This window comes from Sander vitreus, chromosome 11, assembly GCF_031162955.1.
Source record: "Sander vitreus isolate 19-12246 chromosome 11, sanVit1, whole genome shotgun sequence".
Taxonomy (NCBI): Eukaryota; Metazoa; Chordata; class Actinopteri; order Perciformes; family Percidae; genus Sander; species Sander vitreus.
In genome coordinates, this window is record NC_135865.1 from 6,864,411 (window position 1) to 6,889,206 (window position 24,796).

At 41.0% G+C, this 24,796-nt stretch overlaps 2 protein-coding genes across 3 annotated transcripts in view; one reads left to right on the forward strand and one right to left on the reverse strand.

Moving 5' to 3' along the window:
- Window positions 1–13,720, forward strand: part of slc39a10 (solute carrier family 39 member 10) — a 33,602-nt gene extending 19,882 nt beyond the window's left edge. For both annotated transcript variants that reach the window (XM_078263228.1, XM_078263230.1), the window contains 7 exons: window positions 4,607–4,782; window positions 6,785–6,949; window positions 7,134–7,242; window positions 7,362–7,670; window positions 8,352–8,432; window positions 10,611–10,801; window positions 10,989–13,720. In XM_078263228.1, coding sequence (XP_078119354.1) covers window positions 4,607–4,782; window positions 6,785–6,949; window positions 7,134–7,242; window positions 7,362–7,670; window positions 8,352–8,432; window positions 10,611–10,801; window positions 10,989–11,141 — 1,184 coding nt within the window. In that variant the 3' untranslated portion in view covers window positions 11,142–13,720. The remainder of the gene's footprint in view (window positions 1–4,606; window positions 4,783–6,784; window positions 6,950–7,133; window positions 7,243–7,361; window positions 7,671–8,351; window positions 8,433–10,610; window positions 10,802–10,988) is intronic.
- A 6,282-nt stretch (window positions 13,721–20,002) lies between these two features.
- Window positions 20,003–24,796, reverse strand: part of dnah7 (dynein, axonemal, heavy chain 7) — an 89,343-nt gene continuing 84,549 nt past the window's right edge. Inside the window, exons 64-66 of the mRNA XM_078263231.1 lie at window positions 23,140–23,317; window positions 22,329–22,432; window positions 20,003–20,209 (exon numbers count right to left, since the gene is read on the reverse strand). Of these exons, the coding sequence (XP_078119357.1) occupies window positions 20,003–20,209; window positions 22,329–22,432; window positions 23,140–23,317 (489 nt within the window). The remainder of the gene's footprint in view (window positions 20,210–22,328; window positions 22,433–23,139; window positions 23,318–24,796) is intronic.

Consider the following 24,796-nt stretch of genomic DNA (forward strand, 5'->3'; position numbering starts at 1 on the left):
TATGCAAACTAGGCAAGAAGTTTGGGAGCTGTCACTGTAAACAACATGGCAAGTTTGGGGTCATAACATGTTCTGCACATCCTGTTTATTTTTATTAGATGCTGAAAGTGGCATTTTTATGACAACGGAATAGCTTTTTAGCTGCAAAAATTTGAAAAAAAAGAAAAGAACACTTTAGGACAGAATGGTACTGTCAAAGCAGCGGACACTTAAGTTCAACCGTGAGATTGGAGTAATTCCCTTACTGTACGGCCTCTTAAATCTTTAATTATTAAACACACTCCTCTCTGGAGACACCTGTATCACATGTGCCTCAGGCAGCAGTGTGACACCATCGAAAAATGGTAATGGCGATGAGGAATACAGCACGAATAAGTCAAAAGGGCAGGAATGGCTCCTCATTAGTGGAAAACTAGAGCCTGCGATTGTGCGCCATGAGTCAACCATAGGCATCACCACACGCCGCGAAGCTACCTCTCGTTTACCTCCTGTTGGCATCCATGGGGGAGCTCGGAACATTTTTTTAGTCGGTTACTCTCCGGTCCCCACTCCCCTCTCTTTTTGCGCTGTGCCAATTAGGAGAGCCTAAGCGACACCCTGGGCCTTTTTTTTTTTTTGAGCCATGGCTCACAGGAGATGCGTAATTGGAGAGAAGACACAGACCGGTGGGTCTCATCTTCTCTCTTCTGTTCCCTTATTGCCGCCTTCTATCGTCCTGCCGCAACCCTCTGCACACCTCCTACACACACACACACACACACACACACAACCACAACTGCATAGGGGTAATGAGATAGAGAAGTAGATGAGCTGTGTGAGTGTGAAGGACCTGCGGTGATGTACTGTCTGGCTGATGTACAGTTGCCTCTCAGGGTTACACATTGTTCCGCTTGATGCGACAAATAAGAAAGCGGTCATCTGTAGCACTTTTTACTTTTGTAAGGCACATTGAAAACCGTGGCAACGACAGAACGAGAAAGTGAGGGTTAGTAAAGACATTTTCATCCATGATGAGGAAATGAATTCAGCTGATCCAGTTTGTGATGATGAGGCGCTCCCCACAACGCGTACAGTGGAGTAACTGGTGCTTTATACCGGACTGTGGTCTACTGCTCTACTTATAAAGCCTAGTGCATTCCTTTGCTTTTATGGCAATCTAGGCTATGTATCAGCTAATGATGGTTTCACAAGAAAAGAAAAAGACATGTCATATCTAAAATGCTGTCACATTATTGTTATCAATATGTAGTCTAACATATTTAACCATTCCATTAACCTCTAACTATAGAGACCATAGACTATGGGTCATTTCAGTGAGTACAGAAAAAGAGGGCTTGAGAAAGCTGAGAGTAGTGTAATAAATATTCTGTTTTGTTAAAATATTGTACCTTATGGTTTAAATTAAAATAGTTCAGAGGATCCTTGATGAGTATGGTGTTCAGTTGTGGCATGTACACTGACTTCACTGCAAAGTCAAGGGAGCACTGCGTCCCGTCCGTTGGCTGTGTGGCTTAGTTGTGTTCGATTTAGAGCCCGCTTGAAACGCTATAATGATCATGTTTCATTAACCAGTTACCGTGCCACTTGCACATGTTAGTGCACGTCAGAGCACGGGTCCCTACTACGTGACAAACCTACGTAACGTACCAAGTGTGTGCATTTTTGACAGAGTGACAGTGTAAGTGAAGAAATTGAGAGAGACAACAAAACAGAACGAATCAGAGAAGCGAAAGAAAAGTTGTGTCCTGTTCTCTTTATTTATTTATTTTATACTGTACAACCAGTAAAACATGTCCTGTTCTGTAGACATGCTTTTTATTTATATATTTTATACTGTACAACCAGTAAAACATGTCCTGTTCTGTAGACATGCTTTTTATTTATATATTTTATACTGTACAACCAGTACAACGTGTCCTGTTCTGCAGACATGGTCCTTATTTATTTATTTATTCATGTTGTACCAGTCCAATATGACTGTCAGTTGAAATAAACCTTGTGTTATGAATCTATTTTGATGCGTTTTCCCGTAACTTTTGTATTGAATATTTTACATGTTTAAAAATATCAAAATTAATATTGATATCGCAATATTCATAATCGATATCACAATATCAAATTTTGTTCATATCGTTTAACCCTTCTGAGGACTCATGTAAACCTGCATTAAGAGTCAGGGTTTGAGTAGCAAGCTTCCCAAAAACTAACTACAAGTGGCTGTAATCAGCGCTTAAAGGAACACGCCGACTTATTGGGACTTTAGCTTATTCACCGTAACCCCCAGAGTTAGACAAGTCGATACATACCCTTGTTATCTCCGTGCGTGCTGTAACGCTGTCTGACGCCCCCAGCATTAGCTTAGCCTAGCACAGATCATGCAGGTAACTGGTTCCAACTAGCCGACTGCTCCGAATAAGTGGCAAAATAACGCCAACATGTGCGTGTGTGCATGTTGTTATTTGTATAGTCACAGGGTGTACAAATAATACCATGATCACCAGTCACGTTCGCTATTAACTAGCTATTCACATTGGTTTTGTTGACAGAAGTAACTGTGCTTTTCGGTGTTGCGCTAATCACTCTGCCCAAGTAGCAGTGCTTCCACTTCCTGAGAATATAGTTCCCACTTAGTATACGGTTAGAAGATGGCTGTGTCTCATGTGACCTTATTATTTGTACACCCTGTGACTATACAAATCACAACATGTAAATAGGAACATGTTGGCGTTATTTTGTCACTTATTCGGAGCAGTCGGCTAGTTGGTTCCAGTTACCTGCATGATCTGTGCTAGACTAAGCTAATGCTGGGGGCGTCAGACAGCGTTACAGCACGCACAGAGATAACAAGGGTATCGACTTATCTAACTCTGGGGGTTACGGTGAATAAGCTATAAGTCGGCGTGTTCCTTTAAACATCAGGACCTTCGTCATCAGTTGAAACATTTCCCCCAGGAGGAAGTCTAGCCTCCTGTTTTCTGAGAGGAGAGGCTGCTGCAAGGGGAGGGACTTTATTTATTTATTTTAATGTTTTTTAATCCTACAGCTGGGTAATGGGACAGTAACAGCTTGATTCCATCTCTCTAAAGACCACTCTGTCAGGCATAAGACATGTTTCAGATCATCTCTTCACATGCGACACCACCTGGGGCCGATTTAGATGAGAGGAAGCGTGTCTGCCAGTGTGATTGTACTGTTAGTAGTCATTTCTTCCCTCTGGCTGGATGGCAACTTTGGTTCTTTTGTTTAGATGAATTAAGCTCTATCAGTGCTCAGTAGTTTGTAATAGGTTGACCAGTTGGGAGGAAATGTATTGGGTGTCAAATACTTCCCTAGGGTCATGCACTTTGACCCTGACAAACAAATCTAACAATTATTTTCATTATCGATTATTTTCTTGATTACTCAGTTAGTTGTTTAGTCTATTAAATGCCAGAAAATTGTGAATTTGTCAGTGTTTCCCAAAACCCAAGATGATGTCCTCAAATGTCTTGTTTTGTCCAGAACTCAAAGATATCCATTTTACTGTCCCAGAGGAGTGAAGAAACAAACAAATATTCACTTTTAAAAACCTGGAATCAGAGAATTGTTACTTTTTTTTCCTTCCATAAAACAATTACTCAAAGAGATTAATGGATTATCCAAATAGTTGCATTGTTTTACACAATAATAACCAGCTAAATCTGCGAGGAACAGAACCTTTCAGTACTATATTTACAGACAGTTTGTTGTGACAAATGGCTCACTGAAGTCAATTTTCTGTAGTGTTCTAGTCAATAGATGTCCTATAGCTGAATGTCAGCAGCCAGCATCGCTTTAGCAAACACACCACCGGCTTTGGTGTTGACATTGAATTTCATACGACATTAAACATTTTGTCCTCTGTGACGAAAACAAATCACAAAGTTTTTTTTTCTCACGCAGCATTGCGTTGTTTTGAAACGTGTCCTGGGCTGACAGGTGGACTGACAGTTTAAATGATAGTGTACCTTTATGACGTTTTCTCTTCTGCTTCATGTCTGCGGGCCAAATGAAAAATGAGGCGAGTAGAATTCTGCTGAAATGTCACTTCACATTTCTTGCTTCAGGCATCATGTGATATCACAAGGACACATGGGCTGAAAACCTCAGGAGGATAGTTTCCTTAAAAAAAACAGGATAGGGAACAAAATAGCTCCAGCCAGCAGCCAAATGATGGTAAAGCTGTGGTTTTTTAGTGTCTTTCCTCTGAAAGATAAGTCAGCTGGCTGAAATCGTCTGATTTAGGGCTGAATGATTATTTTCATTGTCGATGAATATGATGATTATTTTCTCTCCATGACCGGTTAGTTGTTTGCTAACTAGAAAATATTCACATCTAATAAGCTGGAATCAGAATTTAACTTAAAGAAAAAAAGAAAAGTAAACCAATTAATCGATTGATCTTCGCAGCTCTAGACCGGTGTTTTCTTCTCTTTATGGACTGTCACAGTTGACGAGTCAGCCACATCCAATGCTTTGTAGATGGAAATAACAGGTGCTGGGCTGACCCTTTGCTGTGTAGGAAATGTATAGTAAATATTGTCTTTCATCCCTCTCCCTCTCCCTGTCTGTCTCTGTCTTTCTCCAGTGTGGGTGTGGCTGTGGGGGTTTGTGTCCATCACCATCATCAGCCTGCTATCTCTGCTGGGCGTGGTGCTCGTACCCATCCTCAAACAATCCTGCTTCAAGTTCCTGCTCACCTTCCTGGTGGCGCTGGCTGTGGGCACGCTCAGTGGCGACGCTCTCCTTCACCTGCTGCCTCACGTGAGTACGCCACAGACGTCCAGGACACTGGTGTACAGTGAATTATGATCCATTTTGTAGAGCAGTCATAGTCTTTTAGCAGTCTTTTACATAATGAAATGATGCGTTCTTGTCTCTTGACACTTTTTTTTAAGTAAAAAGTAGGGCTTTGTATAAAGAAGCTGAAAGTAACTTTCAGCAAAGTCTAAGTGTGATTCTTAAGTGCCTCACCGTTGTAAAAAGGACTACAAGCACTACCTTTCCTGACTATCTGTACCATCTAATAAAAAAAAAAATCATGTGTGGCCAGGTTGGCTGAGTGGGTAGAGCAGGCGCACGTATATAGAGATGTATGCCTCGACGCAGAAGGTCAAGGGTTTGAGTCCGACCTGGATGATTTTCCTGCACGTCTTTCCCCTCTCTCTCCCCTTTCATATCTGGCTGTCCTTTCCATTAAAGGCTGAAATGCCCAAAAACAAAATCTTAAAAAAATAAAAAAATTCATCAAAAGCCCCAAAGAATTTGCTGTTTGGTATAATATTCAACAGGTCTAATGAGTTGAAGATGGCTATGGTAACCCATTTAAGTGATATTCATCTGCAGATGTGATTGTATGCAACTCAAATAGGGGTCAACCTAAAAATAAAATATTTCCTTAGAAAGTTTACTCGCAGGTTTAAATATTTAGTTACGTTTCATTGTCTTTCATCTGAACTCTTGTATTCCACCACCCAGCTAATGTAATTATTGCAGTTTTAATAATTGGTATAACACTGTTAATGTAAATAGGTAGGATCCCATTTAAACGTACAAACATTTAATTGTATTCCTGATTAAGCCACCATGTCATGAACTTTTAGTTTTATTTGGTATGGCTAATGTGGGACAGACTCTTTTAATAACTTATCATCATATACATTTGCAAAATATGAAAGTGTGTCGCTGCTGCCTCTGCCAGTCACTTCTAACTAACTCAGGAGACCTTGTTCTGGATATTTTCACAACATTTTTCATTGATACTGAAAACTTTGAGTCCCTCTTGCTCTGACCAGTACATGTCTTACGCACCAAGTGGATCCGTGTGCACAGTCCCACTAGGTGTTTCAGTGATCATCCGCTATCCACTGCTCATTCTACAGTAAGAGGCATCAGGGATTAGGGCTGGGTATCGTTCAAAGAATTTTGATACCGGTACCAATACCTTGACTTAATACCGGTTCCTGAACGATACTTTTTCGGATACCAATTTTATAAAATACATTTTAAAGCTTTAGTGCATAACATTTTTATGTTAATGGTCATAAGTTACATGCAAGCCGTTGCCAAATGAGTTGATACAAAGCTAATTAAGACTATCAGCTCTACACAGCTCTCTCTGTTTATCTCAGTATGGCTATGTTTACAAAATGGTGTCGTCCGGCAACTTTCACACGCAGAAACTCGAGTGAAGATAATGACCTCTTCTGAAGATGTTTTTTTAATCCTCTGTGTCCAACTTGATTTGATGGGGGTAAACGCTACCAGCAACTGCATGGAGGAGGTGTGGGGGTGGTGCGCCCTCACTGAAGGCTTGTGTAATGTGGATCCAATGACAGTGCTGTTGTCATTACTTAGAATTCCTCATGGGGGGGAGACAGAAACTACGCACTATAGCTTTAACAAAAAGAAATTATAAAAATTACACATTACGGCAGAAATCTTTTAATTTAGTTTTTCCTGCATATCTCTATTAGATGTACCGCTAGACATCCAATCAGCAGCATTATTAAATCTTGGTGGAAGCATGCTGCATGCTAATTAGCTCACTGACGCTGATGAGATTTACTCCTTAGGTATTAAAATCTGGTATCGAGTGACATTTTTCCAAACTAAGGAGGCAATTTGGTCGGTGCCCAAAAAGAATTTGAATTCAGTACCCAGACCTAACAGGGATTTGATTTGCGTGAGTCTGATAAATGTGTGATCCTCCGCCCTCACTATCATCCTCCTCTCATTGGTCATATGTTCCTCTTCCCGTCTACAGTCCCAGGGACAGCACGACCACAGCGAGCCTGCGACGAGTCAGGACACGGATCTGGTAACAGCCTTTGATGGAGTGTGGAAGGGCCTAACGGCGCTGGCCGGCATCTACCTCCTCTTCATCATCGAACACTGTATCGGCATGTTTAAGCACTACAAAGACCACAGGGTAAGATGACCCAGCTGTAGACAATAGACCGGGCTGAACCTTGCTGTTGCAAGGCTGTTATCAGACACTTAATTCTCACAAGGGATTGCTTTTTGTCTGCTATATTCCTTGAGTGTGGTTCTTGTTGATAACAGTATTGAGTTTCCGTGGACAGAGCACTAAAAAACCGTGTCTCTGCTCACAGGGCATGAGGAAGGGGAGCGAGGAGGGCAAGATTGGCAGGAAGTTGTCCGATCACAAGTTAAATCGGCGCTCAGATGCAGAGTGGCTGCACTTGAAGCCGCTCAGGGAAGGTAAGAGGCGTTCAGTCGTGCAGTGTTTTACAGCACTTTTAGCCTCAGCCTGGCTGAAAAGGGGGGGCTTTGTCTCCGCGGCTGTACACTGTAACTGTAACATCTCCTCTATCCTCCAGACCCTGACAGCACCGCCGTCTCCTGCGACAACGGTCACAACGACACGCAGCTCACAGAGCTCCAGACGCCCGACTCTCCCACCAACAAGACGCCCCTGGCGCCCACAATCCCCCAACAAGAGCACCAGTCACCCACTAAGGAGAACGGACGCAAGGTCAAGAAGCACGGACACTCGCACGGACACGGCCACTCTCACGGTGGGAACTGCCACTCAGACCAGGAGATGAAGGACGCCGGTATAGCCAGTATCGCCTGGATGGTCATCATGGGCGATGGCATGCATAACTTCAGCGACGGCCTGGCTATAGGTAAGAGGCTACGGGTTTGAATTTTTATCTGCAGTGTCCACTTGTAAAGGTAAATAAATCAGGAATTCCTGTTACTCCACAGACACGTCAGACAAAACATTTTTTTTTTTTTTTAGCTCAATGTAACTTACTTGAATTCTTCCGAAACCTTCACCCTCATTTAATGGCCTCCCTCAAAATTTCAAACATCACAAAGGCCTCATGAAATGCCATGTTCTGTTCAGAAGTTAGGATTAGTTCATGGTTACTGTGGTTACTGGTTTAGATTCTGTAAGCTCTGCTAACATTATGCTGCTGCCACATTCACTGTACCATTAAAAACGGTTATAAAAGTAATGGCTCTAAAGAGTTTAAGGACTATTTTGAGAAATGCCTTGAATGTTTGATCTGTACAAAAGCTGAAGTGTAAAAACACGTTGTGGTTTTATGTGGCGGACTCATTTTTGGTCGGGCGCAGTGACTTTGTGTTTAGGAGTAGAGGCTCCAGGAAGTCACTGTGCCCTGCCAAGGCTAGCTGTATGCGTTTCCCCATGTTTCCAGTCTTTATGCTAAGCTAAATGGCTCTAGCTTCACTTTTAGTGTACAGACATGAGAGCGATATCAATCTTCTCAACTTTCAGCACAACAGCAAACAAGCGTTGTTTCCCTTCCTAACAGTTCCTGAACTTATTGTCTCTACAGGCGCAGCATTCAGTGCAAACCTGACAGGAGGCATCAGTACATCAGTGGCTGTTTTCTGCCATGAATTGCCTCATGAACTTGGTAAGTGGAGTGCAACAACAGAAAATGTCAACAAAACTAAACAAAAGAAGTCATTTTCTCATTACCCACTTGACACTGCACACTTGATGTATTCAACAAGTAGAACAAAGATGTATTGTGAAGGCCTTGCGGTAAGCTCACACAATGATAACCAGTGTGTATAAATCACTGCCTCATTCAAAACATGCTTTTTTTTTTCTTTTTTTTTTAAACTTACCTGGACTGAAACTTTATTCCGAGGGAGTCTCAGGCCCCCTCGGCCCCTTGGAACCCAGCAGCATCACTAATCATCACTCTTCCCCTCACTCCAGAAAAATGTACTTTTTCCCCGATTTAATGGCTTTTGTCTGACAGCAGCGAAATGGCTTGTCACCTTGTCTGTCAGTGAAGATTATGTACCGTGCCTGGCACACATTGTTCCATACAGTCAGGTTTTAAACACGGCACAGCTGCCGGTGCGTTCATTTGCATTCATATCGGTTCCCTCCGAGGACCCAGTTTGTTCACTGTTCACTGTTCACTGTTGCTGAGTCAAACTGAAGTTTGACTCAGCAACAGTGAACATTTTTGTTCCAAGTACTTTTTTGTTTTTCACTCCCGAGTGCTCTCCTCTGCCTTTGTTTATAGAGAGGAAGAGGTGGCAAGAGTGGGGCGTAAAAGACAGACAATGAGGCCATGCACAGCAGATCAGTACTAATGATGTGTCGTGTTGTAGCGTGGTTTCTGTACCTCGTTTGTGTGCTTGATGAATATAGCAGTGTCAATTACGGCGGAGTGTGAACCAGTGAATAATAGCCCACATTTGTCTGCCTGCTCCCCCTTGTGTTGACAAGCTGCATCCTGTCCTACTGTTATTGCTGTGTTTAGGGAGAAAAGAGGAAAAATTGGGCCTTTGTTAAAAGCATCTACGTGAGGAAAAGCAATGAAACACATTTGGGGTTTACCAACGCTACAGAAACCTGCTTTTAAGTCTGTGAGGCTTCAGGACCGTATAGAAGAGCTTTGATTCAGGTCCAACATTTTTGTCTCTATTCTGACTCCGTCGTGCTCAAGTTTCCAGATGGTTGACTGCCGCACAAATCCCGTCTCAAGCGGCATGCAAAGATTTGCAAGATCAGTCTCCCCGCGTTATTTCACATTTCCTGTTGATTTGGCACCGGCTCTTCAGGCACATTTGCTGTCGAGTCTTCACCCCTGTAGGGCTGCTTGTCAGACGAACCCAGCAGTTTGACAAGTGCACTTCTCGGCTCCTTCTGAACACAAAAGCTGTCCCCCGCCTGGCAGCTGGATGGCAAAGATGATGATTATAAGGGTTCTTAACCACCCAGAGTGAAGCTAATTGGCAGTGATGGGTGTGTTAATTGCGGTAGATGAGGTGGCGGCAGGCGTGTCTGACTGTCGGACGGATTGGAACCAGTGAGGCAGGAAACGCCAGAGTAAGTTTGAAGAGGGGGGAAAAAAAGGGCCATTGAAGCGAGGTGTGTGTGCGGACTGTCTCTCTTTAACTTCTCCCCCCTCTTCTCTGGGTTTGATTGATGGATGAGAGCAGAGTGGTAATATATTCATTGAGGTAATTAGCAAGGAAAAGAGGCCGCTTGTTACACGGTGCAGGAAATGTAGGCCACCCTCTTCTCAGTATTCATCTCTCTTTCCAAATCCAGGGCGTTTCCGCTGAGACTTGGGCCTCTTCCCGCATTTGGCCCGGCAATGATTGAAGAGGCTAGAGAGGCTACGGCACGCATGTGTAATCATGAGTGTATCAGAAGGCGAGTTAAAGACATATTTCTTAGAAAGAGCAGCTCCTGGTCTCTTTTCACCACCTGCTTGAAGAGACAGATAGCAGAGGCAGGTATTTGGCGGGAATTTGCTTTGAACGAAAGAAACGGCCAAAAGAGTAAAACAAAACCAGCGTGACAAGGGGCCAAGCTAGTCACCGAGGGGTCACGTCAAATTAGACACGCAGCTGTCACTGCTGCAGCATTACACTTTCTGTTACTTTTACCTTTCATAAACAACTTGTGAATGAACAGAATCATTCATGACACAGAGTGGTTTCACTCAGAGAACCCTGTTGCATGTTGGGATATGGTGTCAGAATAAGTGATGGGTGCATGGGAGATGGCTTTAATGGTGTTTAAATGAGTGTGTGTGTGTGTGTGTGTCTCTCCTGGCTGACAGGTGACTTTGCGGTGCTTCTGAAAGCGGGGATGTCAGTGAAGCAGGCCATTGCCTACAATCTGCTGTCCGCGCTCATGGCCTACGTTGGCATGGTGATTGGCACAGCTGTGGGCCAGTACACACACAATGTCACCAGCTGGATCTTCGCCGTCACGGCTGGCATGTTCCTTTATGTGGCTCTGGTGGATATGGTAAGTTGGCACACTGTTCTTGACAGCCCCAGAGCGATAATTGTCCCCCAACAACATCAGCTTAACTTTCACTGCCTCCTCTCCCACACGGGCAGCCAGTGCTCTTCTGTGTGCCTCCTGATCTGCAATGCTAATTCCAGGAAAGTCAGTTTCTGATTCCAACCGGTTCCTTTTGTCTCTTTCACAGCTGCCAGAAATGCTTCACGGGGACAGTGAGGACCACAAGCGCTGCCAGCTGGGACACTTTATCCTGCAGAACCTGGGCCTGCTGACCGGGTTTGGCATCATGCTGCTCATCGCCATCTTCGAAGACCGCATCGTTTTCGATTTTGGCTTTTAGTCGAGAAGTAGAGAAGCGGGTGCTGGGACGCGAAAGGAGGGGAGAGCTGGATGTATCAATGTTGTTCTTCTTGGCCTTAACACGCTTTGTTTGCAATGTAACGGCCCAGTCTTGCATGCAATGTGGGTCCCGTTCACAGCCAGTGACACCATTCCAAAACATGCAGCGGTAGTTTATGCATATCTCATGACTCTGCCAGTGATGTTTACACTCTGCTCCTCCATTACCTCTCTCCTGTCAGCTCCAATCTGTCTGCTGTAGAGCGAGGCTTCACACCGACAGAGAACACCTCCTCTGCTTTGAACCAGTAACCTCCATCTTAAAAGAGAGCTGTAGACAGTAGGGTGGCACAGGAAGGAAGCGCACGCGTTTCTGCAGAGAGGCAGCAGTCACGGCCCAGCAGCTCACAGCCTATGCATCCATCACCTGTTGTTAGTGTGTTGTCGCCGTACACCCCCCCCTCACCTCTCTTATCCACCCTGTGCTGTGTCCCATCATCCATGCCTCGTACATCTGTGGTGTGTGTTCCACCCCGCCATCCATCTGATGCCATCACGCTGTGTATCAAACGTCTCGTGTCTGTCTGTGCCGAGCCCCGGCCACTGGAGCAGCACCGCAGCAGTGGCGGAGCGCTCAGTTTAGCTTGCTACTACATCTGGAATAAACCCTTTAGCTCATGTTGCCTCACCTTCAAAATGTGTCGACAAGCTATAAGCTGCAGGGTCAAAATAGAAAAAGTGTTGCCCGACTTTCCATGGTAGATCATCGAAACGGCTCAGTGTTGTTGTTTTTTTTTGCTGCAGCTTTCTCGATTTCTCACTTCTGAGTTATGTTTTATTGTCTAATTAGATCTTCGGGATTATTAAACCTTTGTAGTTCATAGTTCTAGCTAACACAGCTGCCAAAGCCTTTACAAATTAGCCTTTAAGATTTTAATGTTTTTGTTTAGAGACTAGATGTCACAAACGTCAGACTGATTAATAAGGGTTTGACAATCTGTAGCCAGAGGAGACATATCGTCGTCAGGCCTTCACATTAAACCTTTTTTTATAGGAATCCGCAGCTTCAAAAATGTGAAATCAGAAAAAAGAACTAGCTATTCTCGTCTTCAATCCAAGTGTTGTAGTGTGCCAGATTTATTTAGGGTGCCTCTTTGAGTTCCTAAAAGGTGCTTTGTCCTGTAGTGGACATTTCATTACAGCAGGAGGGTGAGTCGTCACACTAATGCAGATTCTTTTTGAGTATCTGTGATGTGATGTACTGTAAATACATGAAGTCTTGATAGCGTCAGTAGTGGAGCAGCTAAAAGCTGATTCTTGTTGCTGCTAAATAATAGTTTTAAAAAGTACTTCTATTAAATAATCAATTCACTTCCTGACAATCTGAGAGACTAATCAAAAGACAGTGCTCTCGTATCACAGCAGAACAATATACAGTACTGTGTGACAGCATTCCCTGCACTTGTAATGGATGTTTACCAGAGTTATACAACCGTAGGACAAGGATTATAATATAAGGATTTTTATTTTTTTTTTACAAGCATTCCTCTGGTATGTTTCTGAGGGTGTAACGTTATAGTCACTCTGCTGACTGTGCCAAAAGGCCCAAAGTGTGGATTTTCAGTGGCTGGTGCTTGACACTATGCCCTAATTCCCCCCCCCCATCCCTTACATTCCATTGGCTGTCCCGCGGCTCACATGCTAAGCTAGTTAGCCTAGCTTCAGCTGCTGGAGCACCCAAATAATGTGTGTGGCTTCATTTATCCTGTCACTGTGTGACATCCATCATCTATGTCTCAACTGGCTGTAAATCATCGTCAGTCACATTGGACTCGTGTTATTGATCTGATTGAATCATGCATGAAGCATGACTGAAACGGTACAGACATTGTGTTGAGTGTAAATTTGTTTTCGTTCTTTGTTCTGAAAAGTTAAACTATTGACAACCTTTGTTACTTTTTTTAAATGAACTGTGGGAAGATCATGAGGAATTCTTTGGGGTGTAGTGTAAGTGGTATTATGAGCATTGTTTTTTTTATACAGGTGTGAGGACACATAACTTTTCTGCATCACTTCTATCATTTACAGACGTTTTATTTAATCTTATGTTCAACAAGACTCAAATGTATTTTCATTCTGTTTTAGCACTAAGTAAAGCTAATCATTTTCAGTTTTTTTAAACTATGAGTTTATTTGACATGTATTCAGTTGTTTGCTACAATTTGCATTTTGATTGTGTTTTTTGTATTTTAAAAGATTAGGAATCCTTTTTTGAAACTTTATTTTTCTTTTGAGTTCCTGTATTGCCTGTATAATTAAAATCTAAACTATCAAGTGTGCCCTAAGAGTCAGTGACACTTAAAACACAATGCCCCAAAGAATAAGCTTCTTCACTTCTTATTTGGCAAAGAACTGTCTGTAAAATGAAGGTCTATGATTGTTGTCAAATTGTCATTTTTGCTTTGTTGTATGTATGTTTGTTTAGTATGCTGGATATAAAATGCAAAGTGTGACATCTTTGCTGTTTGCCTATCTGTGCATTCTCCCCATTACAGAAGGAAAATAAACTCTGAAAAGATCGCTGATGGTTCTGGCATAATGTTAAAGAGACAACTTGTGTGCAGCTGCAAAACCACAACAGCCTAACACATCTATCAGTAACATTCCTCTGCCTCTCGTTACTCCCCTCTCCATTCGTCTCCTGCTTCAGTTTGCCTTCCCAGATCAGCAGGTTTATCAAAACTGATTATTAAATACACATGAAGGCTCAGTGAACGATGCATACATTTAGAAAACAAATGAATGGTAAGGTGCAGCTGAGTGTATCTGCCATCAGCTATCAAGCTTGTCTGAAACAAGGTGCAACATGGTGAAATCAGTTATCAGAAAAAGGTCATAGTGGAGTGTGTCTAAAAAAGTCATAGTAAAATATGTTGAAAAAAGTAATACTATAGTATGTCGACAAAAGTGATAAAAAAGTCATAGTATAGCATGTCGAAAAAAAGTCATAGCATAGTATGTCGAAAAACTCATAGTATACTATGTCGAAAAAATGAAAGTCTTACGAAAAAAGTAAGTCTAGTATGTTATAAAAAGTCATAGCATAGTATGTCGAAAAAAGTGAATAAAAAGTCATAGCATAGTATGTCGAAAAAGGTTGTAGTATAGTATGTTGACATAATTTATAAAAAAGTCACAGTATAGTATGTCGAAAAAATGTATAAAAAAGTCATAGTATAGTATGTCGAAAAAAATCATAGTATAGTATGTTGAAAAAAAGCTCCTCACGGATAACTGAGCTTCTCACCCTATCTCTAAGGGAGACGCCAGCTACCCTCCTGAGGAAACCCATTTCGGCCGCTTGTACCCTGGATCTTGTTCTTTCGGTCATGACCCAGCCTTCATGACCATAGGTGAGGGTAGGAACAAAAACTGACCGGTAGATTGAGAGCTTTGCCTTCTGGCTCAGCTCTCTTTTTACGTCTAGCGGTGCGATAAATTGAATGTAATACCGCACCTGCTGTGCCGATTCTCCGACCAATCTCCCGCTCCATTGTCCCCTCACTCGCGAACAAGACCCCAAGGTACTTGAACTCCTTCACTTGGGGTAAGGACTCATTCCCTACCTGGAGAAGGCACTCCATCGGTTTCCTGCTGAGAACCATGGCCTCCGATTTAGAGTGCTGATCCTCATCCCAGCCGCTTCACACTCGGCTGCGAACCCGATCCAGTGAGTGCTGAAGGTCACAGGCCGATGATGCCATCAGGACCACATCATCTGCAAAAAGCAGCGATGAGATCCCCAGCCCACCGAACTGCAACCCCTCTCCACCCCGACTACGCCTCGATATCCTGTCCATAAATACTACAAACAGGATTGGTGACAAAGCGCAGCCCTGGCGGAGGCCAACTCTCACCTGAAACGAGTCCGACTTACTGCCGAGAACCGGACACAGCTCTCGCTTTGGTCGTACAGAGATTGGATGGCCCTGAGAAGGGACCCCCTCACCCTGTACTCCCGCAGCACCTCCCACAGTATCTCCCGGGGCACCCGGTCATACGCCTTCTCCAGATCCACAAAACACATGTAGACTGGTTGGGCATACTCCCAGGCTCCCTCCAGGATCCTTGCGAGAGTAAAGATCTGGTCCGTTGTTCCCACGACCAGGACGGAATCCGCATTGTTCCTCTTCAACCTGAGATTCGACTATCGACCGAACCCTCCTTTCCAGCACCTTCGAGTAGACTTTACCGGGAGGCTGAGAAGTGTGATACCCCTGTAATTGGCACACACCCTCTGGTCCCCCCTTTTTAAAAAGGGGAACCACCACCCCGGTCTGCCACTCCTTAGGCACCGTCCCAGACTTCCACGCAATGTTGAAGAGGCGTGTCAACCAAGACAACCCCTCCACACCCAGAGCTTTAAGCATTTCTGGACGGATCTCATCAATTCCTGGGGCTTTGCCACTGTGGAGTTGTTTAACTACCTCAGCAACCTCCACCAGGGAAATTGATGCCGATCCCCCCTCATCCTCCAGCTCTGCCTCTACCATAGAGGGCGTATTAGTCGGATTTAGGAGTTCCTCAAAGTGCTCCTTCCACCGCCCTATTACCTCCTCAGTTGAGGTCAACAGCGTCCCATCCTTACTCATAGTATAGTATGTAGAAATAATGTATAAAAAAAGTCACAGTATAGTATGTCAAAAAAAGTGATAAAAAGTCATAGTATAGTATGTAGAAAAAAGTCATAAAAAAGTCATAGTATAGTATGTCGAAAAAATGTATAAAAAAGTCATAGTATAGTATGTAGAAATACTGTATAAAAAAGTCATAGTATAGTATGTAGAAAAAATGTAGAAAAAAGTCATAATATAGTATTTCAAAAAGTCATAGTATAGTATGTCGAAAAAAGTCATAGTATAGTATTATCAAAAAGTCATAGTATAGTATGTCGAAAAAAAGTGATAAAAAGTCATAGTATAGAATGTAAAAAAAAATAAAAGTGATAAAATGTACAGTATAGTATGTTGAAAAAAGTCAAACTATAGTATGTCAAAAAAGTGATAAAAAAGTCATAGTATAGTATGGCCAAAAAAGTCATAGTATAGTATGTCGGAAAAAGTCATAATATAGCAAGTCGAAAAAAGTGATAAAAAAGTCATAGTATAGTATGTTGAAAAAAAGTCAAACTATAGTATTTCCAAAAAAGTGATAAAAAAGTAATAGTATAGTATGGCTCAAAAAAGTCAAACTATAGTATGTCAAAAAAGTGATAAAAAAGTCATAGTATAGTATGTTGAAAAAAAGTGATTTAAAAAAAAGTCATAGTATAGAATGTCGAAAAAAGTCATGAAAAAGTCACAGTATAGTATGTCAAAAAAAGTGATAAAAAAGTCATAGTATAGTATGTTGACAAAAGTGATAAAAAAAGTATTTGTATAGTATGTCGAACTAAGTGATTAAAAAGGTCATAGTATAGTATGTCTAAAAAAGTGATAAAAAAAGTCATAGTATAGTATGTCAAAAAAAGTCACAGTATAGTATGTGGAAAAAATTTATAAAAAAGTCATAGTATAGTATGTCGAAAAAAGTGATAAAAAGTCATAGTATAGTATGTAGAAAAGTTTTATAAAAAAGTCATAGTATGTCGAAAAAAGTCATAGTATAGTATGTAGAAAAAATTTATAAAACAGTCATAGTATAGTATGTCAAAAAAGTCCTAGTATAGTATGTAGAAAAAATTTATAAAAAAAGTCCTAGTATAGTATGTAGAAAAAATGTATAAAAAAGTCATAGTATAGTATGTCAAAAAAAGTCCTAGTATAGTATGTAGAAAAAATTTATAAAAAAAGTCTGTAGAAAAGTCATAGTATAGTATGTCGAAAAAAGTCATAGTATAGTATTTCAAAAAGTCATAGTATAGTATGTCGAAAAAAGTGATAAAAAGTCATAGTATAGAATGTTAAAAAAAAAGAAGTGATAAAATGTACAGTATAGTATGTTGAAAAAAGTCATACTATAGTATGTCAAAAAAAGTGATAAAAAAGTCATAGTATAGTATGTTGAAAAAAGTGATTAAAAAAAGTCATAGTATAGCATGTCGAAAAGATTTATAAAAAAGTCATAGTATAGAATGTCGAAAAAAGTCATGAAAAAGTCACAGTATAGTATGTCGGAAAAAGTGATAAAAAAGTCATAGTATAGTATGTCGAAAAAAGGCATAGTATAGTAGGTTAAAAAAGTCAAACTATAGTATCTCCAAAAAAGTGATAAAAAAGTCATAGTATAGTATGTCGAAAAAAGTCACAGTATAGTTTGTCGAAATAAGTGATTAAAAAGTCATAGTATAGTATGTCGAAAAAAGTGATAAAAAAAGTCATATTATGGTATGTCGAAAAAATTTATAGAAAAGTCATAGTATAGTATGTCGAAAAAAAGTCATAGTATGTCGAAAAAAGTCAAAGTATAGTATGTCGAAATAATTGATAATAAAGTCATAGTATAGTATGTCCAAAAAAGTGATAAAAAGGTTATACAGTCAGGTCCATAAATATTGGGACATCGACACAATTCTAATCTTTTTGGCTCTATACACCACCACAATGGAGTTGAAATGAAACGAACAAGATGTGCTTTAACTGCAGACTTTCAGCTTTAATTTGAGGGTATTTACATCCAAATCAGGTGAACGGTGTAGGAATTACAACAGTTTGTATATGTGCCTCCCACTTTTTAAGGGACCAAAAGTAATGGGACAGATTAACAATCATAAATCAAACTTTCACTTCTTAATACTTGGTTGCAAATCCTTTGCATTCAATTACAGCCTGAAGTCTGGAACGCATAGACATCACCAGACGCTGGGTTTCATCCCTGGTGATGCTCTGCCAGGCCTCTACTGCAACTGTCTTCAGTTCCTGCTTGTTCTTGGGGCATTTTCCCTTCAGTTTTGTCTTCAGCAAGTGAAATGCATGCTCAATCGGATTCAGGTCAGGTGATTGACTTGGCCATTGCATAACATTCCACTTCTTTCCCTTAAAAAACTCTTTGGTTGCTTTCGCAGTATGCTTCGGGTCATTGTCCATCTGCACTGTGAAGCGCCGTCCAATGAGTTCTGAAGCATTTGGCTGAATATGAGCAGATAATATTGCCCGAAACACTTCAGAATTCATCCTGCTGCTTTTGTCAGCAGTCACATCATCAATAAATACAAGAGAACCAGTTCCATTGGCAGCCATACATGCCCACGCCATGACACTACCACCACCATACTTCACTGATGAGGTGGTATGCTTTGGATCATGAGCAGTTCCTTTCCTTCTCCATACTCTTCTCTTCCCATCACTCTGGTACAAGTTGATCTTTGTCTCATCTGTCCATAGGATGTTGTTCCAGAAATGTGAAGGCTTTTGTATGTATGTTGTTTGGCAAACTCTAATCTGGCCTTCCTGTTTTTGAGGCTCACCAATGGTTTACATCTTGTAGTGAACCCTCTGTATTCACTCTGGTGAAGTCTTCTCTTGATTGTTGACTTTGACACACATACACCTACCTCCTGGAGAGTGTTCTTGATCTGGCCAACTGTTGTGAAGGGTGTTTTCTTCACCAGGGAAAGTATTCTTCGGTCATCCACCACAGTTGTTTTCCGTGGTCTTCCGGGTCTTTTGGTGTTGCTGAGCTCACCGGTGCGTTCTTTCTTTTTAAGAATGTTCCAAACAGTTGATTTGGCCACACCTAATGTGTAATTTTTGCTATCTCTCTGATGGGTTTGTTTAGATTTTTCAGCCTAATGATGGCTTGCTTCATTGATAGTGACAGCTCTTTGGATCTCATATTGAGAGTTGACAGCAACAGATTCCAAATGCAAATAGCACACTTGAAATGAACTCTGGACCTTTTATCTGCTCCTTGTAAATGGGATAATGATGGAATAACACACACCTGGCCATGGAACAGCTGAGCAGCCAATTGTCCCATTAGTTTTGGTCCCTTAAAAAGTGGGAGGCACATATACAAACTGTTGTAATTCCTACACCGTTCACCTGATTTGGATGTAAATACCCTCAAATTAAAGCTGAAAGTCTGCAGTTAAAGCACATCTTGTTCGTTTCATTTCAACTCCATTGTGGTGGTGTATAGAGCCAAAAAGATTAGAATTGTGTCGATGTCCCAATATTTATGGACCTGACTGTAGAATAGTACGTCCACAAAAGTGATAAAAAAAAGTCACAGTATAGCGTGTCGAAAAAAATCATAGTATAGCAGGTCGAAAAAAGTTATAAAAAAGTAATAGTATAGTATGTCGAAAAAAGTGATAAAAAGTCACAGTATAGTATGTCGAAAAATGTCATAGTATAGTATGTCGAAAAAATTGATAAAAAAAGTCATAGAATAGGGATTTTGGAAAAAAGTCATAAAAAAGTCATAGTACAGTATGTCGACAAAAGTCATAAAAAGTCATAGTATAGGTTGTCCTAAAAAGTCATAGCATAGTATGTCTTAAAAAGTCACAGTAAAGTTGGAAAAAAGTAATAGTACTGTATAGTGTGTCGAAAAAAGATATGAATGTTATGAGTTCAATGTTCTGCAAAATCATCTTAGAAAACAGACTTAAAGCAGTATAGTAAAATGTACACAATAATACTATACAAATGTCATTGTATAGTATGCCATAAAAAAGTCATAATCTAACTATGTTAGAAATGTCAGGAGAGTTTATCTGCTGTATTAACTAGTAGTCATTATTATTACCTGTGACTGTTGTACTTATTTAAATTGTTATGTAGTGCATAAAAAAGAGACTATGTTTTTCATTCTTTTTTTAATGAAATGTCATGTGCATGTGTGGGAGATAAAAAGGGACTAGGAGCTGAGCTGGCAGAGCAGTGCTACCCCTCGCCTGATCCAGTGTTCAGCAGGCACGTCGGAGTTGAGCGTCATGGCGATGACATAATTGGTGGAGTGGCCCGTGGTGGACAGGGTGCCACGCCGCTCACTGGTCTTGTAGACAGGCACTACATAGCACATCCTCTGGGGGATGTCCTCCCGCTTGACAGGCTTCAACCACATCTGATGGAGAGAGAGGAACACAGAGGGGCAGACGGGGTCAAATGACGTGATTTTAAAATTGTGGCTGCCACATTTGCCTACTCTACCTCCATTAGCTACTTTTACAAATAGTCACTGCCATTTAGGGGCTGTTTTCCATGCCAAACATTTGACTAGTGGAATAATTAAACTGGCAAATGAAATCCTGTATGCCTCTGCTGACAAGCAATTTACTGTAACACTTGATTACATGACAGATGCATGATGATTGGCCGTGGTTGTTGTCAAAGAAACAAAAAGATCAGATTGTATTTAAGGTTTAAAGGCCAGGCCATGAAACAGTGGAAACTAACCTGGATCGCCATTTGTTATCCAAACGGTAACTTACAAATGGGAACTTTGGGGGCATAAACTTATAAAACAATAGCATTAACAAGGAAGAGTCCCTTTGGACTATTAAACAGGCTTGGTTATGCAAAACGGATAAACTGGGCCACAAAAACAGTTTGTTGAGTTGCAGCCAGTAAAGTACTCATCTGGTTCCATAAAGGGTGCCTCTGAAGATTTGCATTTCAAAGCCAGCCAAAGCAGCCTCTGTTGTGATTTCTCCCCCCACATACAATAAACACATTTTTAATTAAGTTCTGCTCTTGTCAAAAACTGATTCTGTTAATAACTTGCCCTGAAATGTCTGAATATTAAAAAAGCCAGGCTTGTGCATTATTCATAATCACTGAATGCATTGTGATGAAGAGAGAACAGAGGGAGAATCAAACTTGATCAGTCTTCGCTCTCTGCCACTGGCACTCTGTTCCATCACTCTGTCAGTCGGCTTTCATATACCATATCAACCTCTGTTAATTAATAAAAGGATGAGAGAGAGCAAAGGAGCTCGGCCTCCTGCAGGCACAATGTGAAATAAGAAGTGCTGAAGCTGCTGCTCAGTATCGCATCCAGAGAACAAGGAGCTGTGAACATCCTCCTGGGTAGAGCTGCAGCTACAGTATAATAGTGGTGGTTGTTCACTTTCTCCTCAGAGAAAAACAGCCAGCTCGTAGGAGTTTACAATCTGAATAATGATGGAATCTGCCCCATTTTCATAATCAGATACGTGAACAGATAGTATCTTTCCTTTCTTGTGATGGCCAGAGAGAAGCAGAATCAATAAACCTCCTCACCCCCAAATGTATGGAAGAATGTTACGCAACAAGGATTTATTTTTTTCACTGGTTGACAGCAATGTTTTGCACCATACACTGCCATGGGATCTTACATTGAGGCTTAATAGTTGCCCATACTGAGGTGTCTAACCGTACCAAATAGAAAACGTAAATCCAATCATTTTTCACATTTGTTCTATCAGTAATCCAAAAAGGTGCTATCTTGAAAACAGCAGTTCGAAATCCACCAACTTTTACACTAGCTTATATATCAATTTTAACTGGGCTATTATAATCATACAAGAGATATTAGAGTAACAAAATATTGTAATCTTGTAAAAAAAAAAAATCAAAACTTAAATGGAGGATTCTTGATTTCTTGAGGATAAAAATGTATGAACTAGATGTTTAAATTATTTATTTATTTTTAACCACCGCAGGGACCAGATATCCATTTCATCCAACATGGATGAGAAGTGATACGATCAAAATCTCCAGAATGGACCTTGAGGTGAGATTGTTTGGTCATGGTATATGTTAAATGTCTAAATGAGTCTGTATTTGGCTGTATTTTTTCTGACCATAAATCAATATTAGATTTGTTCAGTGGTTGAAATAACTCTGGTGTTATTACTGATATTATACTAATACTGATGGTTATACAGTTGAAACATCAGTGCAAAAGATGAACAACTGTGTTAAACAGATTCGTTAATCAAATTCAAATGCACAAGCCTGTGTACATACAAACTTCAGGGAGGTAGTTAACTACGATTCCCAAGATGCATTTAAGCAAGAAACAAGCAATTATACAATCTTCAAAAAAAAAACAATTTCGCAGGAACCAAGCTGAAATAATTAAAACATAAACCTATAGGGTTGTTGTATTATCAAGGAGAGTCCTGTTTCTTTATATTATTCTTAAATGCAGTGTTCTAATCGATATCTGTGTACAGTATCTGTGCGTGCTCCTCACTCACCACAGGCATGGGGTCATGCAGCACTTTGGGGTAGGACTCAGCAAGAAGTTTGGTCTTCCTGTCCCAGCGGGCGCCATCCAGAAACAGACCTCTAATGTACACACCTGGGTGTCACACACACAAACACAGAGATAATTCAGAGGCACAAGAGAAGTAGTTAGCATTACTATGATAATAATATCACCAACTACCTTCTACTAACATTCCATAACCTCCAGTTATGGAGGAACCCTGTGACTGTTATACATGTTGACCCTTCCAGCAACCGTGAAACTTTATGAACCCAGCTGAACTGACCTCTGTGCGGTAACACAGTCTTTCCATAAAGCATGGGAGCTCTCCTATTAATAGAGTGGGATAAAGGGGTGAGATTTTGAGATAACTGACTGTTATCATGTCAGCATCAACCAAAATGCACAAACACACTGTACAGTAGCGTAGCAGTATAGACTGTGTTATTGTGATGGGGCCCCAGCTGGGGACTGTTTAAGAGGGAGGCTTTATGTGAGAATCTTACAGCAGAGCTGGAGGCACAGAGAAGAGGCTTTAACTTACTTTTGCACTTTACGCTATGCCTCTTTTATATACAATCAGTTTTCATCCAGGTTTTTTTTCCCACTCACTACTTATGTTCCTCTTATTTCACTTTCTGCTTTGAAACCTCACTTTTCATCCCCTTTTGTTTAATAGAGACATTTTATCTTATCAAAAGCTATCCTTATATCTGGCTTTTATTATTAAACTGTCATCCTTCTCTCTAAAATCACCCTTTCTCACCCTATCTTCTCCACTAACCCCGTTAGTATCCTACCATCCTCTGGAGGTCGTTTGTAAGGTATCTCATCCAGTACTTCAAAGTCAAAGCCGAGCAGGTCAATAGGAATGGTGTGTTTCCTGGCATAGTTCTGCTGGCTGCCTGTGAGGAAGGCCTGGGTGAAGAAGAATCCCGATACCCAGAATACAGCGGGTGTACCCTGATCATACCAGTCCTAAAAACACAGCAGAGAAGAGACTTTTATAGAATGAAACCAGCCAGAACACTGGACCCACTGGGTATTCTGTTATTCTTCTTTTATTCAGGTTCATCCAGAAAAGAAAAAAATATATATAAAAAAACGAACAACAAAAACATACATTAGGGATGGAACTACAGTAAAATACCATACATAATGTTCAGTTGATTATGTGAACATTGTAACATTTTACAGGTCAGGTCGAACTGAAAAAGGAACTGACTTCCAAAATCATCTCAGGTTCAGAAAAAAACAAAAACATGTCTGGTCTGAGGTCAACACACCATTGATCTTGATCTTTGTGCAACTGTAAGCTAGGCTACAACGTCTTGGAATTTTCAGTCTACTGAACACACTGAGAGGAAGCTGATGTTTTTCTTCTCAACTCCTGTTAAAAACAGCAAACAATCATATGCCCTGAAATGTCAAGGCATTCTGTTAGGAAAGCATGCTGTCTCAGATAAGAAACCCGTGACTTTCCAGTTCACCCTGTGGGGAGTCATGGGTGGACATCTCCATTCGATAACACACACACAGACACACACAGTACATTCTTTTCACTCCACTGAGTAATGATGAACAGGAGGAATGTGATATTTCTCCAGTGGAAATAGAAAGGGAAACATGGGAAATGGTTGTTGATGAAGATGTTCACTTTGCAGACTCACATGATATGTGTCTGCATGTGTTTCCTGTATGAACCCTGCCCATGAGTAAAAAGCATTACTACCCACTACCTCCTATGTGTTGACAAGTGGAATGAATAACTCTAAGTCTTGTGTAACTCAAGTGTGACACAGCTTAAGGCAGGGTTCCAGTTAACTGTAGGTCACAGTATGCACTAACATTTCATGTGACACTAGCTTTTCAACAATGAGAGGTATAACAGGGTTCCAGAGAATTGTAGAGTCTATAACAAGGAGCACTAAAGTAGTTCTGGAGGCTTGTGGTGGCCCAACATACAGTGGGGCAAAAAGAGTATTTAGTCAGCCACCAATTGTGCAAGTTCTCCCACTTAAAAAGATGAGCGAGAGAGATCATAGGTACACTTCAACTATGAGAGACAAAATGAGAAAAAAAAATCCAGAAAATCACATTGTAGGATTTTTAATGAATTTATTTGCAAATTACGGTGGAAAATAAGTATTTGGTCAATAACAAAAGTTCATCTCAATACTTTGTTATATACCCTTTGTTGGCAATGACAGAGGTCAAATGTTTTCACGAGGTTTTCACACAGTGTTGCTGGTATTTTGGTCCATTCCTCCATGCAGATCTCCTCTAGAGCAGTGATGTTTTGCGGCTGTCGCTGGGCAACACAGACTTTCAACTCCCTCCAAAGATTCTCTAAGGGGTTGAGATATGGAGACTGGCTAGGCCACTCCAGGACCTTGAAATGCTTCTTACGAAGCCACTCCTTCGTTGCCCGGTGTTTGGGATTATTGTCATGCTGAA